The sequence below is a fragment of the Muscardinus avellanarius genome (genome assembly GCF_963383645.1).
Source record: "Muscardinus avellanarius genome assembly, chromosome: 9".
NCBI lineage: Eukaryota > Metazoa > Chordata > Mammalia > Rodentia > Gliridae > Muscardinus > Muscardinus avellanarius.
Window position 1 is genome coordinate 82,293,642 of NC_137795.1, and position 17,338 is coordinate 82,310,979.

General features: G+C 35.2%; 1 protein-coding gene across 4 annotated transcripts in view; it reads left to right on the forward strand.

Moving 5' to 3' along the window:
* Positions 1 to 17,338, forward strand: part of PTPRZ1 (protein tyrosine phosphatase receptor type Z1) — a gene marked incomplete at both ends in the record, with an annotated part of 173,093 nt that overhangs the window by 43,035 nt on the left and 112,720 nt on the right. For all 4 annotated transcript variants that reach the window (XM_080701724.1, XM_080701725.1, XM_080701726.1 and 1 more), the window contains one exon: positions 16,233 to 16,298. In XM_080701724.1, the coding sequence (XP_080557850.1) occupies positions 16,233 to 16,298 (66 nt within the window). The remainder of the gene's footprint in view (positions 1 to 16,232; positions 16,299 to 17,338) is intronic.

Sequence of the window (17,338 nt, forward strand, 5' to 3'; positions counted from 1 at the left end):
GTGCCTGCTGAGATTAAAGGAATCACTGGCTTCTGCTCCTGAAGTGATCCTCAGACCAAAGGGACAGGTGCACACTCAGAGTCAAAGGATGAGATCTGCCAGTGGAAGGCTGTGTGGAAGCACAGATGCCTGGTGCATTTGGTATAGGGAGAGAGAAAGGGTGATTTAAAGTAGTAGGATGGAGGTATGTTATAGGAGCCAAAGAGAATAATCTGTGAAGAGAGGGAGATTGTAGCTCAAGAAATCCTAGAGGAGATAGGAGGATAGGAAAGAATGGGGACACTCTGCTGCAAAAGACACAAAGGAATGAGGCCAATGAGTAATGAAAGAAACCAGTTAAAAGGTGAAGAGGAGGGGACTTGCAAGATTTTCCTGTATCATGGCTTTTGTTTTCTTGGTGATAAACCATTGAGTCAGCTTCTAAGCATTAAGGAGAGAGGAAGCACATTCACTACTCTCTTGAGTAACAGAGAGGGCTAAGTGAATTTACACATGGCAGGAAATGTTTCCCTAAGGTTGTGAATTCTAAAATCAGAGTCAGTTCATTCAGAGTGCTTATTGAGCACCTACTATGGGCCATTTCGGTGCTAAGTATGCAGCAGATAATAAGATACATTTAAAATCCTCACATTCCAACACACTAATAATAAAAAATTATTAAATAAGTTATGGCTCAGTTGTAACATTAGAAAAGACTGTATATGATGAGTCAAGGAAGTGCTATTAAGATGCCACATGAAAGAGGAGAAGGACTGTGTGTGAAGGGTCAGAGAAGAGAGAAAGTCGAGGTGTCCCAACAGGTAAATGTCTGAGCAAGGGCCCTGAGACAGGAAGGAGGTTGAGAGTGGCAAGATTTCTCGTCCACTGTGCCAGGTTGTCTCTGGTGGATTACAGGTGTGTCTAAACTTCACCTGTCCAGCTCTGTGTGCTAACCTAGGGCACTGCAAAAGGTTTAAAATTCTAACCAACAAACTTCATCTGTAACGCCAGCAAGGTTCATGGAATAGATGAGATATCTTGATGTTTTGATTTATTTGGCATTCTTTCTGTGTTTTCAGCCACTGAATTTGTTTATTTAGAAAATGTCTTTATAAAAGATGCTACATCTATCCTATGCTAATTAAATAACTGTTAAAAGCTGTCACTCAAATGCCTGTAAAATGAAAGTTTATCTTGTGATTCCTTACCCAGAGATTGGGTCAATGCCCTTAACTTAGCAAGTACAGGGGAAAGTTTTCTATCATTTAGTTTTTATTGATGTGTTTTCAGTAAAGTAGAATATAATTGAATGGATTTTCTAGTATTTGACTGAAAGAATTCTCTACTTACTTGCATAGACAGATTAAGCAAATCATCTGTAAAGTTTTAGCTGAAATAATCTAGTTTAGTTGCTAGGCAAAACTGGAACTGTTGCCTGTAATTATCCAGTTACTCAGACGCCTCATGCAGCAGGGATTGAGTGTGTTGTGGGTGCCAAGGAAAACAACCACTGAGGGGAGAGAGGTAGAAGCTCAAGAGATCCTAGAGGAGACAGGAGGATAGAAAAGAGTGGGTGCACTCTTCTTTAGAAAACACAAGGAAAAAAATTAAAATTCATTTCACACAATTAAAAATTATTTTTAATTGCAGACTTATCCTCTTTTCCACTGTATATGGTACCTACTAAAGAGAAATAAAGTTTTGGCATTTCACTCTTACCTGTGGGTTCTTACACCTCTGTGATAATCACGTGTTTGCCACTGTCTCAAGTTATTGGTTTATGGTTGCTTGATATAGTCTGGAGTTTTGTTTATGTAGAAATAATTGTTAGTGTAGTATACATTTCTGATAGTAATTTGCGTTACAAAAATACACTTGAAGGCTTCAAGTAATGTTCATACATAGAAAAGATACCAGTGTTCTTTCATTTGTCTCCCAAATATCCACTTCTGGAGATTTGGAGAGAGTAAAAGGTGTTCAAGTGTGTGGCCACATAAATCTGCTGGCTGAGTGCAGGAAGTTACAGTGGCATTTAGCCATGGAAAGGATCAATTGTTTTGGGCAAAAAAAAAAATCCTTAAAACATGCCTTGAATTCAAACAATCAAGTTCTTAAAATAATAAATCATCTTTTAATTTCTCTCTTTTTTTGCTGAACAGTCTTTGGTGTTCAGTTGTATTTTAAAACAAAACATTTTATTTATATTCTTAATTTCTCTACTGAACTTTATTATTAGTTACTGAACAATATTAATGAGTAATTTCAAGCATAATGTATCTGTAAGTGACCCAGTGCCAAACTCTGGCATGTTGGTAAAGAATAAAATTTTAAGAATTTGATTTGAAAAAGAATATAATGGGAATAAAATCATCAATGATGTTTTTTCTAAGTGGTTTTCTGGATACTTACTATACCTTTCTTATGAAGAACTGGACATGATGTAAAATTGTTAACTTTCATTCTTTTCTCAAACTCAATATCCCAGGCATTATGCTGGTTTTATGTATAAAGAAACTTTCAGGTTTTTAAAATTTGTTCCCTAAGTACCGCTAGGTTTCTCATAAATAATATGGCAATCTAGGGATTGTGGGCAACAAAATTACATTACTTTTTGTAGGGTGTGTTGGGAAGATGGCAGTGGTCTTTCTCCTTGATAATCAAGGCCCACCAGAACATCACAATGTCTGTGCACATGGTCCTTTTAGGTTACAGGAGCTGTGCGGGGTGGGAAAAGCTGTGTCAGATCAGGATGATGGTAACACCATTGGTTCCCATGACACAGACCATCATCTCAAGTTACTAGACACACCTTGATCAGGAGGACCAAGGCATTCTTGAGCCATTGTGTTGCCTGGGAATATTCAGGTAGAAAGTGAGTGTATGGCCTCAAAAGGTCTGACAGGGTGTCGTTGGAAGATGCCAGATTACTAATGCCTTTTGGTCTTGTCCCAGAAATGCTCCTGAGTTATATTTTACTTTATTTTGTATGTGTGTGTGCATGCGCACACACACACATGCACGTGCGTGCACACACACGCATACAAGTATGTGTGGCACTGGGGATTGAATTCAGGGACATTCTACCTTTGAGCTATACCCCCAACTCTATTTTTATGTTGAAACAAAGCCTCACAAAGTTCCCAAGGCTGGCCTTAAATCTGAGATTCTCTTTATCTCAGCCTCCCAAATATTGCTATTATAATTGGGCATATGCCAATGTGCTCAGTGTCTTCTAAGAATTTTATCCTCATAAGAAACATTTCTTCCATTTTATATCATATGACATATGACATAATAATTTAAACAAAACATTTAAGTTAATTGTAGATCCATAGATACCCTATAAGCTTAAGGGAGTAGTATATTTCTGTAAGATATTTCTGAGCTTAGGAAAAAGTAGTTTAAAATAATTTATATTTTGGTAGTCATTGTTAAAGAACTTTAGGCACCTTCTTTTCATTCACTTCCAAATGCATATTACAAATGTATATTAATGAAACTTCATTTTAAAATTTATGTATCTTTGGCTAGACATATGGCAGCTTATCGATTAAAAATTTTATATCAAAAATATTTGTCACTCGTGAGATTAATGCCAGTATCAACTTCAGAAACATGTAGTCACTTGAATATTTAAAAATATGTGAGATAAAATATAAGTGCCATTTCACTGTCATGTGTCTGAGAAGTGCACAGGACATAAATTCCAAGGCCTACTTCCCTCCATAGAAACACTTTCTGTTTTAGATACAGAGGGAAACACTGACTTGCCCACAGAGCAAGCTCCTTCTAGATGCAGACATGTCACCTTTGGTCATAGGAAGATGTTATTTCCTCTTTAAACATCAGCATTATCACATCAGACATTGCAGGAATATGTTAATTATCTTGAGGTGTCCCAGTGGCCTAGTAACTTCAGGGCAAAATGCCAGCAGAGTCCTGGTTGCAATCCAGGCCCAAAACACCGCATTAACTTCCTTGGTCTCTTGACAACTTCTCAAATAAACCGGTAAACCTGGAGAGAAAACATATTTGTTCCAACTGAGTTAACTATTCCAAAATAAGTAGTATCCAACCCCTGGCCAACAGTTTATAATTGGGTGTAAAATATAACTAATGAGATGTATTCTCCAAGGCTATTAATTATGTATTGGACTGGAATGCTTTATAAATATTGGTCTTGTAAGTGCAAAAAAAAACTGTCTTATCTAGGCAACTTAATGAACATTTTTGAGCATCTGCCACTGCAGAGATCGTTCAAGTTTCAGCCAACATTTAGGAACAGCTATTGCAACAGTAGGCTATTAACCGAGTACTGTCATTAGTTAAGTCAGGTGACCAATCACGAGACTTGAAGATAAATGTGGTTTAATTTGTGCTTGAACCGAACCTTCTCTAAGGGCAACTTTGATTGGTCACAGAATGAAGATCTTGGAGATACGAGCATATATGTGGGATGCTTAACAAAGACTAAGAGACATGGGATGGGGAGTATAACACCAGACAGAAGAAATTAAAGCAAGTAAAATGATTCTGCTGTCCTGATTGACCCTATCCATAGGATTTGAACAGTTTTAACTCACTTCCAATAAACTTTACAGTGGAGGAAAATAAGAAGATGACTAATTATCACCCCAGAGTGTATTGGCAAAGAAACATTTAAGCATACCAAGGAAGTAGTAGATGTAATCTTTTTCAGATGTGCAATTAATAAAAATTCAGTGACTAATATAGGTGGGTACTTGTTAACAATTAAAAGCCAATTAATTAACAATGTCATCAAAGCATTTAATTTCTTAAAATTGCTAGTGGAAAAAGAGGTTGTAAAATAAAGAGCCTCTTAGCCAGGCATGGTGATGCATGCTTATAATCCTAGTACTTGGGAAGCTGAGACAAGAAGGTAGCAGGTTTGTGGCCAGCCTCAGTCAAATACTTAGCAAGGCCTCCACAAGTAAGTGAGATCCTCTTTCAAAATAAAGAGTAAAACATAGGGATGGGGGTGTAGCTCAGAGGAAGAATCTCCCTGGGTTCAATCCCCAGTATCACAAGTAAATAAATAAATAAATAAATAAATAAATGACTTCTTAAAAATGTAAACAGTACAAGATTTTAAATAAATGATGATCTTAAGTTGCCTAAGTCTTTTCCAAATCAAGAAAAATATCGATGTTCTGAAAACCTTGGTTTAAAAATATATTTATTTTTAAATGCAACAAGGCAGTTAGGTAGGGATAGTCCCACTAAGTTTAATTAAAATTAGATGTTTTGTTTTTCAGTGTTCATATTGTCCTTAAGGGCAAACAGTTCAACATTTGATTATAGGATTTGTATTTTTTATTTACATTTTGTGTCCATACTTGTCTGTGATTTTTTTTTTTTTTGTCATTATGACCTAAAGACCTGACAAGCACAACTTGGAGGAAGAAATGTTTATTGGCTTGCAGTTTTAGAGGTTTCAAAGGTTTCAGTCCATGGTTGGCTGGCTTCAAGGCAGAAGCAGTTGGGTGGCAGAGCTTAAGGGTATGATGGAGGAGAAAAAAGACATGCTCAGCTGATGGTAGCAGGAAACAGCAAGGAAGAGAAACAACCAGAGACAGATACAATCCGTGACCATACCCCCAAGGATCCACCAGCTCCAGCCATCCTCTGCCTTCCAACCTAACTGCAGTATCTAACATCGGAGTTTCTCCAGTGGACATTTTTTTCTTTTTCTTTTCTGTTTTTCTTTTTTCTTTTTTCTTTTTTTGGTGGTACTGGGGTTTCTGGAAACCCTTCTACCTCCGGGCTACACTCCCAGACCTATTTTTTTATATTTTATTTGGAAACAGGGTTGCTTAAGCCAGTGCGGCCGGCTTCGAAAATCCTCCTGTTTCCGCCTCCCAAGCGCGGGGATTACAAGCGTGCACCACCACACCCAGCTCCAGTGGACATTTTAAATCCATTCTAACAGTGACCAAAGAGTTCTTCCAACTAAGAATCAGCAACTGATTAATTTGTAACTCAACAAGTGTACATATGATTGCATACATGTCAACTTGGAAGGAGTGTTGCTTCATTACTGAAAGAGAAAAACTAAATGTTTGAAAAAATAAAATTTAGGAAATGATATATATGTTGATAAAAGTACAAGTTTTTTTTTTTTTAACAAAGAGCTTGAACTGGCTTTAAACATGTTCTGTCTCTTGTTGCAGTATCATTGTAAGGAAACAAGAGTTACTATCCCTCTTTCATTTATGGAAACCTAAGCTAAGAGATGCGACTTGCTCATGGATTATTCTGATCCTAAGAATGAAGTAGAATGAGGCACACCATATTTACCTATGCTTATAATTAAAATCAGGCATGACTTACCACGCTCACCCCGACTTCTCTTTGAAATATTACCCAGCTTGAGTAAGTTTAATGAACAATAGTACGTGACATTTTTAGTTTATGAGATATTAACAAAAATAAATCAAGTCTATTAAAATGTTTATTTTAAAATTCTTCCTATGAATAATTTTCTCTAGACCAATAAAAATAATCTAAATGGAGTTCATGACAAAAATGAATTTTCAGTCAATACCCTGGAAAGGAGTCAAAACACTCTTTCTGCCTTGCCCAGACATAACTACACAGTGAGTCAGTCAACATACTGGCAGCAGTTACGACATTTGATCCACACCTATTTTAGAATAGGTTGCTAACACATAAAACTGCCAGAATACCCTACTTTATGTATAAACACTTAGGTTTCAGTTTAATTTTATTATGCAGAAGTACTGTTTTAGAAATAAGGCACAAATTAAAATAAAGGTTTACCCATAATTAAAAGATCAATCAATTTGATTATTGTGGCCATCATGATCTATGAATTTGTAGCATTCCCTATTCTGTTATGGCTCTTGCTTTTACTTATCTGTAACCAAAGTGTTCTTGTGATTTCCTAAGCTTAACTTTAAAATGCTGTTAATGTTATATCTATGCTAAAATTTCTTGAGAATAAGGATGACCTTTAATTATAGAATCCAAATAGGAGCCGGGCGTGGTGGCGCACGCTTGTAATCCCCGCGCTTGGGAGGCGGAGACAGGAGGATCGCGCAGGTTCGAAGCCAGCTGCGCTGGCATAAGAGACCCTGTTTCAAAAATATAAAATAGGTCTGGGAGTGTAGCCCGGAGGTAGAAGGGCTTCCAGGAACCCCAGTACCACCAAAAAAAAAAAAAAAAAGATTTAAAAAAAAAAAAGAATCCAAATAGGAAACAAAAGCAGGTTTAAGATTTTCTTTATAGTCTTCAAATTTTAGATAATTATCTTTAACTTGGTTGTAGAATCAAAGCCATTCTTTTAACATGCATATATACTTAAAAATTTTAAGTAAGGAATTCAATATCACCAGATATATGGAAAGCACAATTATATACAGAACAATAAAGATAATTTCTAATGTTACTACATAGAGAAACCTATTTCTCTCTATATGTAATACATAAAAATCATATCATAACTGTTGATAATGGTTTATATCATGTGCATTTTTCTACATTAGTATTTTTGAATATGAATGTTTGTAATCAGTACTGAGAGGAATGAACCCAGGACCTCACATGTGCTAGGCAAGTGATCTACCACTGAACTATATCCACAACCCTCAAAATACAATTTTAATGATGTATTGTGAACATTACCTATTTTACTTAAGTTTTTCCCATATTTTGTAGACTATATTCCAGTTGTCCCTCATTACTTTCAGTACTGTGAACATCTTACCTAGTGAAATCTTGTTTCAAAATAAAGGTAGGGATGGGGTGTACCTCGGAGATAGAATGCCACTGGGTTCAATCCTCAGTGCCGCATACACAGAAAAGAAAAATTTCTCTAATGTATTTAACAATTGTCAGTAACATTTGTAATTTACATTTCATTAAACATTTCCTATACAGGCTTTACATGTTATATAAGCAAAGTTTCTACTGTTTCCTTAAGCTATATTTTTTATGCATAGAAAAGCAGTCTCTATCTTATGATAAATTAAATACATCTTTTGCTTATAATTTTTGTTCATACTGTTCTTAAACATTCTTAATCTACCTGTAATTTATTTTGATATGTGTGGAACGTGATTTTTGATTCTTTTTCTAAATATCTAGTGCTCCCAATATCTGCTTAACTTTCATACTCACTTTGATTATGATATTTGCTTTATCACAGATTAAATTTGTATCTGTGCTATGTCCATGTATTAATGCTTTGTGCTTTTTTTTTAATCTGCCTGTCAGTTGCTTTATCAAGCGCATATAATTTCAGACTCTCCAAGTTTTCTTATTATTACTTTTCATTTATTTTTCTATCTGAATTTTTCCAATAAGTTTCTTAGTTAATAACATCCCACTGAGAGATTTGATCCACTCATTGATCTGGAATGTGGTAGGTCTTCATTTATTCCCATTTTCTTTTATACTCATAATAGATCTGTCTTTTATTTCTGTACTTTTGTGGTATTTTATGTGTTTCGTGGTAAATGTGAATGAAAGGCCATTTTGTTCAGTAATTGGTTATGTTAGTATACCAGTTATTCAGAAATTCTGAGTGATCCCAGTCTTACAGTGGTATAGCAGATGTTCTTGCTCTAAACTGGATTTCATAAAAATTCGTGAGACTAAGATTGTACAGCAGCCACCTTATTTACGTTGCTATATTTTAACACTGCTGTTGTACAAATAATAATTTAATAACATGATAATATATGTCACATATAATAACACATTACTTTTGTAACCTGCTAAATTCTGTGTTTTCTACCCAACTTTAATGCGTTTTAGCTTCCCACTTTTAAGGTTATTTTGAACTTTTTCTACTAGTTGTCATTTCTCTTTATGTTTCCATTCTCACCATATCATCAACAATTCGATTTTTCTCTTGTAGTAAAAAAAAATTCACTGTTAAGAATGTAAAAACATGTACCTACAGTGATTATAGCAGTGCATGATTACAATAAGTTTCTGCTGTCTTAATGTTTTTGTGGAGTTGTATAAGAAGTCTGACAAGGGAAAAGTAGTATCTATTCTTCTACAGACTTTATTTTATACCTAAAGCTCCAGGGAAGGATAGCTTAGTGAAAACTGTTATCACTCGCATTAAGTCCAAGAATTTTTTTTCTAAAATTAATTTAGCTTTTTAATTTTATATCCAAAATGGAGAGAATGCGCTTAGTGAACTCAAGATTCTATAAAACCATATTCATTAACTTGAAAATATGTCAGTGATTTATTATTTTGTATAAAGTGCACATTACCAAATGAAGAAATAGAGTAATACATTTATGTGAGGTATAAATTTATTATATATTCTTATATAATATGTAGAAAACATCTGCATGTGCAAAATTATAAATGGTATAGGTATACACAAGAGAATTACAAGTGAGTTTTAACACTAATTTTTCTTCTCTGTATTTTTCTAATTTATCTAAAATGGGTATGTATTATTATGTGATAAAGAAAATTATTAACATATTTTAAACAAAAACTTTTCAACTTTGGAAACATGGATAAATTATATTAGGCTAAAAGCATATGACTAAGTATTAGAAAATATACTAACTACTTTCTAAGACAAGATTGTGAATATTTTGAGCTTTCTTTGAAAAATTTAAATAGTCTTGGTAAACATATTGCCAACATAGAAATTCTCTCTAGGAAAGTAGTCATAGTGATTATCTAAGGAATAATACATTTTTTTTAAACAATACAATTTAAAAATTGCTCACCTCTGAACTCTTCCTGAGTCTAGTGAGACTTATATATCTAATTGAATGTCTTACTACTGAAATAGCGTATGGAAGGAACAGCTCCTTCCTTCTTTCACACTAGCTTTTGTGTTCAATCTTTCCATCTCCTTTGATAATTTTATCATTGTTATGTAGTGCCTCATGCATCTCCTTTGTTATCTCTTTAAGCTTATTCTTAAGCAAAGAGGTCATCGAGGCTCAAAACTCTTATTTTTTTAGATTTCCTTTTCTTAAATAATATAAATGAATGAGTCCTATTTGGCATTAAGTCACTATTTAAGTTTTGAGACTTAAAATTATTATACTTAAACTTTTGTAGAAAGGAGAACAAACAATGGGACTCTTTCTGACACCAGAAAGCAGCTGGACACGGAAAGCAGATGGTTTGGGGGGAAGTAATGTATATATATTTTTAAAGCAGTATATCATGTGGGTCTGGTGGTACACTTTTTATAATTCCAGTACTTGGGAAGCTGAGACAGGAGAATTGCAGGTTCATGGACAGCCTTAGCAACTTAGTGAGACTCTGTTTCAAAACCAAAAAATTAAATAGGCTGGATGTTTAGCTCAGAGGTAGAATGCCATTGGGTTCAACCCCCAGTACCAAAAAAATAAGTATGTTTTTATGGATTTGGGTTACACCTGAAGTGATTAACAGTAAGAACAATGCTTGAAATATTACTATACCCTAAACAAGCCACAGTCTCTGAATTACTAAGGTTTTCTTTGTATGCTAGATAAAAACTGACATTGAAGATGGACAAGGACAGGTTATATGACAGGTTAGTTTGACTGAAAGCCAACCCTTAACACTGAATGAGAAGAAAATTCATAGAGAAGATCCCTCACATGTGACACTGCAAACTCTACTCAAGAAAAAATTTTAACTTTACTTAAAGTTTAAATTTAAATTTGCCTTCATTAGCTAATCAGAGTTTTGGTTTTAACTCACTGGATTATAAACTTTGCTTTCTTATTTGAGGAAGAAAGAGAGCCACCAGAGGACATTTGAACACATACTAAACCTTAATAACCAGACGATATATGACCCATAGGGGTTTTATCAAAAGCTGGTTCTTGTCTTGAAGGAGCTCCTAGTTTTGATTTTATTTTTTGTTTTTCTAAGCAAGGAGACTTGTTTCCAGTGACAGACAATTCTGACTTCTGTCACTGCCAACCATTTTATTTTCATTTCTGCCACTGAAGTCTTCTGCCTGTCCGGATGTGAAACTGTTTAGCAGATGGTGATTACTCTGACGACACTGAAAGACGCCTCCAGAGGTTTCCAGCCCCTTCCCACATTCACGGGTCACCTACCTTTCTTCACCGCTTTCACTTCAGCTAAAATACGCATCTTATTATTCCATACTCTGCTCTGCTATGTTTCTTTCAAACATACTCAATATATGGAATATGTTCAAAATCATTCTGTCAACTCAGAAGAATGCCTCCACATTTTCAAAAGAAATCTAGGTAAGAAGAGACAGTAGGATAAAAATGAAAAGCATGAAGATTATATGATCCTGTATTCCAGTGATTGACCTGTCACCAAGAATGAGTCCCTATTGGCTTAGGATGCTCCACAGGAGCTCCGCCTACCCTGGGCTCCACAGCTGCCCATTGGCTGATTCTTAGACCCACCCTCAACGTGGAACTTTAGTCCCTGCCCCATGTCTCTCTGTCCTTGCCAGTCTTAAAGATCCTCAGAAATTCGCCTCTAATTCTTCTCCTTCTCTGACACCTTCCCAGAGTTCTACCACCACCTAACCTTTTCTGAACATCCTTAGTCATTTATTTAAAGGATATGGCATAATGTCAGAAATATTACTATGCTGCAGACAAGGCCACTTTAAGAAAGGTGGAATCCCAGACATCGGATGTATGTGTGTAGTTATATTCTTCCTGGAGTTTCTTTTTCTGAGGACCACTCTATTTTTCTTCCCTTTTGTATTTTGAGTACTTTATAGCATTCCAGTATGTGTACATCTGTGTGTGCATGCATGTGTGTGTGTTTTGCTGCTATAATTTGTATTAGAATGGAGATATAAATTACTGATCAATATAAAACAATGACTTTCTTCAGGATAAAGACACAGTTGGAAGTAATTTTATCATTCAGACCTATAATGGAATCTTTAGTATGATGAGACCTCCCTTAATTTTATTTGAGAGGAAGAAATTTCAAAATTTGAGACAAAAAGCTAGTGATGGTTATTAAGCAACACTTTGATCTCCATTACATGATTGCAAAGAAAAAGAAATAAGACAGCTATGGTGGCACATGCCTGTAATCTCAGGACTTGACAGGCTGAGACAGGATTGCAGGTTCCAGTACAGCATCAGCAATTTAGGAAGACCTTGTTTCAAAATAAAATTAAGCCGGGTGTGGTGGTGCACGCTTGTAATCCCAGCATTCCGGAAGATGAGAATAGAGGATCATGGTTTGCGGACAGCCTCGGCTACTTAGTGAGGCACTCTGCAACTTAGTGAGATCTTGTTTCAAAATAAAGAATAAAAAATAGGTAAGGGGGTGTAGCTCAGAGGTTGAATGCCCCTGGATTACATCCCTAGACCTGCAAAAAGATAAATAAATAAAATTAAGATAGATCTAGGGGGCTACTTTGGAGCTAGAATGTCCCTGGATTACCCAGGGATGTAACCCTGTAATGCCCCTCCAGTACCAAAAAAGTAAACATATGTGTAACATATAGGCAAATGTTTGTGCATGTATGTATATTCATATTTGTTTTTATGTAGGTGTTTAAGGAAAAATATAAGATGGAATGGGTTGAAACAAAGACATTTAAGGTTACCTGAAATAATATAAGCAAATTTTCCTCTGTTCTCTTAGCAACTTCAAAAGCCACATCATGAAGAATTATTTTTCCAGATAAATTTTAGAATAACCTTAAGAATACTCATTAAATGAGCTGGGTGTGGTGGCTCACGCTTGTAATCCCTGTGCTTGGGAGGCTGAGACAGGAGGATTGCGCACGTTCGAAGCCAGCCTCAGCTACTTAGTGAGGCTCTTAGCAACTTAGTGAGACCCTGTTTCCAAATAAAATATAAAATAGGTCTGGGAGTGTAGCCCAGAGGTAGAATGCCCCAGGTTCCATCCCCAGTAACACACACACACACACACACACACACACACACACACACACAATTTTATTAATGTATACATTCTTATTTTATGTGTATAATCCCTATCTGAAATTTCTTTTCTAGTTTTATCATTATGAAATAGCCTAAAACAAATAGGGCAAGTACTTTAAATGGAAAGAAACAAGATATAAAAACTAAAGAAGCCCAAATCCTCAGAAACAGTAATAAAGCATTATATTTTTATTTTAATGAATGTTTAAATGTGTGAGCCCTCTGATGAATTCTATTTTATATAGGATTTACTGGTTTTCAAAGTATCTAATGCCACAGAAAGTGAAGCTAGCTTCTTTTTTTCTTGTTCATTGGAGCTATCACATCTCATCTATCAGACCTCTAAGTAGAATTTTAAAAGTGGGGTACTCTCTCACGCCCAAGGACTATGGAATTAGCATATGAATGTGTAATGGATTGTTTGAAGTAACAATTAAAGGAACAATACATAAAGGAACTAAAGAGAATTACCAACACCTGGGAATCTTGTATTGAAAAAGCTTTCTTAATGTAAGTAATTAGAAACCAAGGACAAATGCTCATTGTGTGGTGATAAAGCCCTACAAGGAAAGCTAGAAATCTATGGATTCTTGCTATCATCTCTTATAAGGAATCATTAAAACTAGAGCTTACAGTTGTTTTATTTCAATGGAATACTTGTTAAGTACAAGTTTTGTGTGGTATCTAATCTTCTAAAGTCATCAAAATGTATTTAAATGTCAAAAAATGTGTTAAAGCGTTTACATTTAAACTATATACAAGATGACAACAAACATTTTTTCTGTGGTCAGTGCAAAGTTTTAGAGGAAAGTTCCAGTGGATTATCAGGTAAAATCAAGTATGCAGTTAATTCTCTATAATCCATTTGCCAAGATAATTTCTGCTAATGAGCCTCTGGCTGGTATTGTTTTGCTTCATTTTCTTTCTCTTGAAGGCACACAGGCACAGGGGTTTCTGCTGAAGGAAAGGCCTGCAGAAGGGTGACTAATAGCTCAGTTAGCTCGGGATTGTTAGTGTCCTTAATACTGTGGAGGGAACAAGAGAATATACATCCCAGTCACTATTTTTATCAGTTACTAATGATACAAACCATTTATGGGGTTTGGCATAATTGTCTTATCTTTAAAGTAGGAATGTTTTTTCTAGACTTTTAAAGTTTGAGTCAAATGATCTCTAAAGTCCCTTTCTAGCATTCAGTTGTATGCCTGCTTTTATCCTAAAAATGTACTTGTCTCCAGAATTTAATTTCACCTTAAAAGACTATCACTATAAGAAACAACTATATTTGAAAAACAAATTGTGTGAGTATAGTATTTTATCTTTAAGGAAAGAAACAAATATATGTATGACTATTCATAGTAGCATTATTAGAATAGCCCCCAAAATGGAAATAACCACTGATGAATGAGTAAATAAAATGTGCTATATCCATTATCAAAACAAAAACTCCACTAGGCAAATATAAACAGGCAAAGAAGATTTTATTCAAGGCTATTGCAATAGTGGAAAGAAGCCAGGATTCACTCTGAGCTCAACTCCTATGAAGCAGAGGGAGGTAAGACTTTTAAGGTCTAGAATGAGCCAATGAGAAAGTACGGTAGTACATTTGGAGGAAGTCAGAAGCCATCTGCGTTTTCTAGTTGACCATCCAAAGGAAAAATAAACTCATGTTTTTGCAGCTTGGAACGAGGAGGATAGGGAGCACTAAAGTTAGAGAGTCCTATCCTCCCACTGAAACTGGGAGAAAAGAATGCTCTCCCTAGATGACTCCATTTTAAAGAATGTATTCAAAGTATTGGTACCCCCCAAATAATTGGAAATCATCAATAAAAAGAAAACTGTATGGAGTGAATGCGAAATAATTTATTTTTCCAACTAAAGGGCAAAGTCAGTATAATATTGTGCATGTGTATATACATATATTTGTGTGTATTCAGATGAAAGCTATATTATTAAACCCCAATTAATAAGGGAGTATTCTCCAATCAGTTCATTAGTAAGTCATCTGTAACCTTTTTATAGAAAGTTTGTAACAATTGGCCATGTTCCAAACATAGGCCATAAAAATTTATTTTATTCACATTGCAATGGAAATTAAGTACAAATGTTAGTACAGTCTGGGATTAGGGGTCCAATTATAGGGGTGCAGAAGTGACTCCAGGCAAAATTTTAATTATTCCTAGTGACATTTAGGCTTCTACCCATCTTCTTTTCTGTACTTCTTTCTCCAGGTTTTAGACCTCTGTCTCCAGTCCTGAGGTGGCCAATATTTTTATGATGATCCAAGCTTCCCATTCATTATGGCTATCAGGCATCTCTGTTCCTCTAGGGACAAATTCACTTACAGTATTTAACATAACTTTCCTCCCAGACAATGCACACATGCATTTGAATTCCAATTTTCTCAAGACAGTTAATTTCATTTTATATTAGAAGGAAAGTAAATTTTTTGGCAAAACTATTACCTTCTTTTTTTATATTTTTATGTGGATCATATTGAAAATGACATACATTCAGACTGTACTTGGTGCCCTTCACGCCGCTTTCTTCCCTACCCCCCCAACAATGAGTATCCAGGTTGACCATGCTACATTCATCCTTTTACACATATTTGAATGTAGCTCCTCCATTAATCAACCTCAGCCCTCATGAAGCAAATTTTGAAAGCACGATAACTTCTGGTGTGCTAAGATGCCCTTATAGTTAAAACTTGGGTTGCAAGCACAAAAGTATCTTTACTCAATGAGATTTCATATATAAACCTGGAGAATAAATATATATATTGATTATATAATAAGTTATCTTTTCTGACCATATCTGTCTTTGGAATGATGGTCTAAGTTATTCCTGGTTTATCCAGAATATTTTCTTTGTCATAAAATTTTGGCATTTCTTAAGTGTACCTCCTCAGATTTACACTGCCTACCAGAACAGGAGCATTTATGTCTGTAAGGTGACATAAGAAAGAATAATCAATGAACAGACCTCTTAGGATAAAATTATTTGAGAATTGTTTATTTTTATTATTATTATTATTATTATTATTATTATTATTAGGGGGGTGGTACTGGGGATGGAACCCAGGGTCCTTCTATCTCTGGGCTATACTCCCAGACCTATTTTATATTTTTTATTTGGAAACAGGGAAACAGGGTTTCTTAAGCCAGTCAGTAGAGGCTGGCTTTGAACCTGCGTGATCCTCCTGACTCAGCCTCCCAAGCACAGGGATTATAAGCGTGAACTACCATGCCCAGCGAGAATTGTATATTTTTTAAAATTTGGTGCATGTATTTCTCTGCACTTAGATCATTTAATTTTTCTTGGTTTCAGATTGGGCTTATGGATACTACAGACAACAAAGGAAACTTGTTGAAGAGATTGGCTGGTCCTATACAGGTAATATTATTTATATAATACAATTCAACAGAAACTTTTTAATATGCTTTTATTGGTGCATTATAGTCTCACATGATAATGTAAATCGTGTTTACAGTGACACCCGTGCACACAGCACTTGGGGGGCTGTGGGTTAGCAAGATAAACTTTTATAGTTTTGTGTCTCTTTTATATATGAAAAGAAATCTTGTAGTTCAACATATCATTTTAGATTAGATTCCTGATGGCCCAAATAATTAATAAAATATATCAAACACAAAATGATTTCTGGCGGGCTTTCCATAAGCAAATTTGGTAGCATAGATCATATTGGTATCAGATAAAGTTGGGTTTGAATCTCAGGCCCACGCTGACATCTCCTTGGACGTAACGTGCAACCTACCTGAGGCTCAATTGTTCTGAGCATTAAATAACATAAATGAAATTCAAAACCATTGATACAGAGCCTCCCTCTAAACAGAAAGCTCTCAGTCAATGTTAGCTGCTATTCTTATGATCATTCTTGTGATGTTTTTTATTGGTTTCATAAATGTTGATAAGAATTCTTTCAGAAAGGGCTTCAGTCTAAATCACCATGGCTGAGTTTATCAGAATCAGAGAATAAAATGATTTTGTCAGATTACCAGACTTGGCTTGGATCATCATGCACATCTGAACTTTGACTACACATAGTTACAGACAAAAATCATTATCAGAAACTGTGGGGAAAGGAGAAGCCATGGGCCTGAATGGAAGAGCACAGATGCAGTTTGAATGAACCATAGCATGCCTGCAATGACCACTGGGTTAGTGGTGAGCATTAGAGTTGAATACTCAATAGAAATGAGTGGGTTGATAAAATGGCATTAGATTGGAAAGGCTTTACCAGGAGCCTGTCTAATCTGGACTATGTTTTATAGAGAAAGTATATCATCCTGATGTGTTTTATAGAAAGCATGCATTTCCTTTCTTATCTTATTCTTACTTTAAGGGCAGTAAGTATTCATTGTGGAAAATTTAGAAAATATGCATACAAAATATAAATATAAAAGTCACTCTGT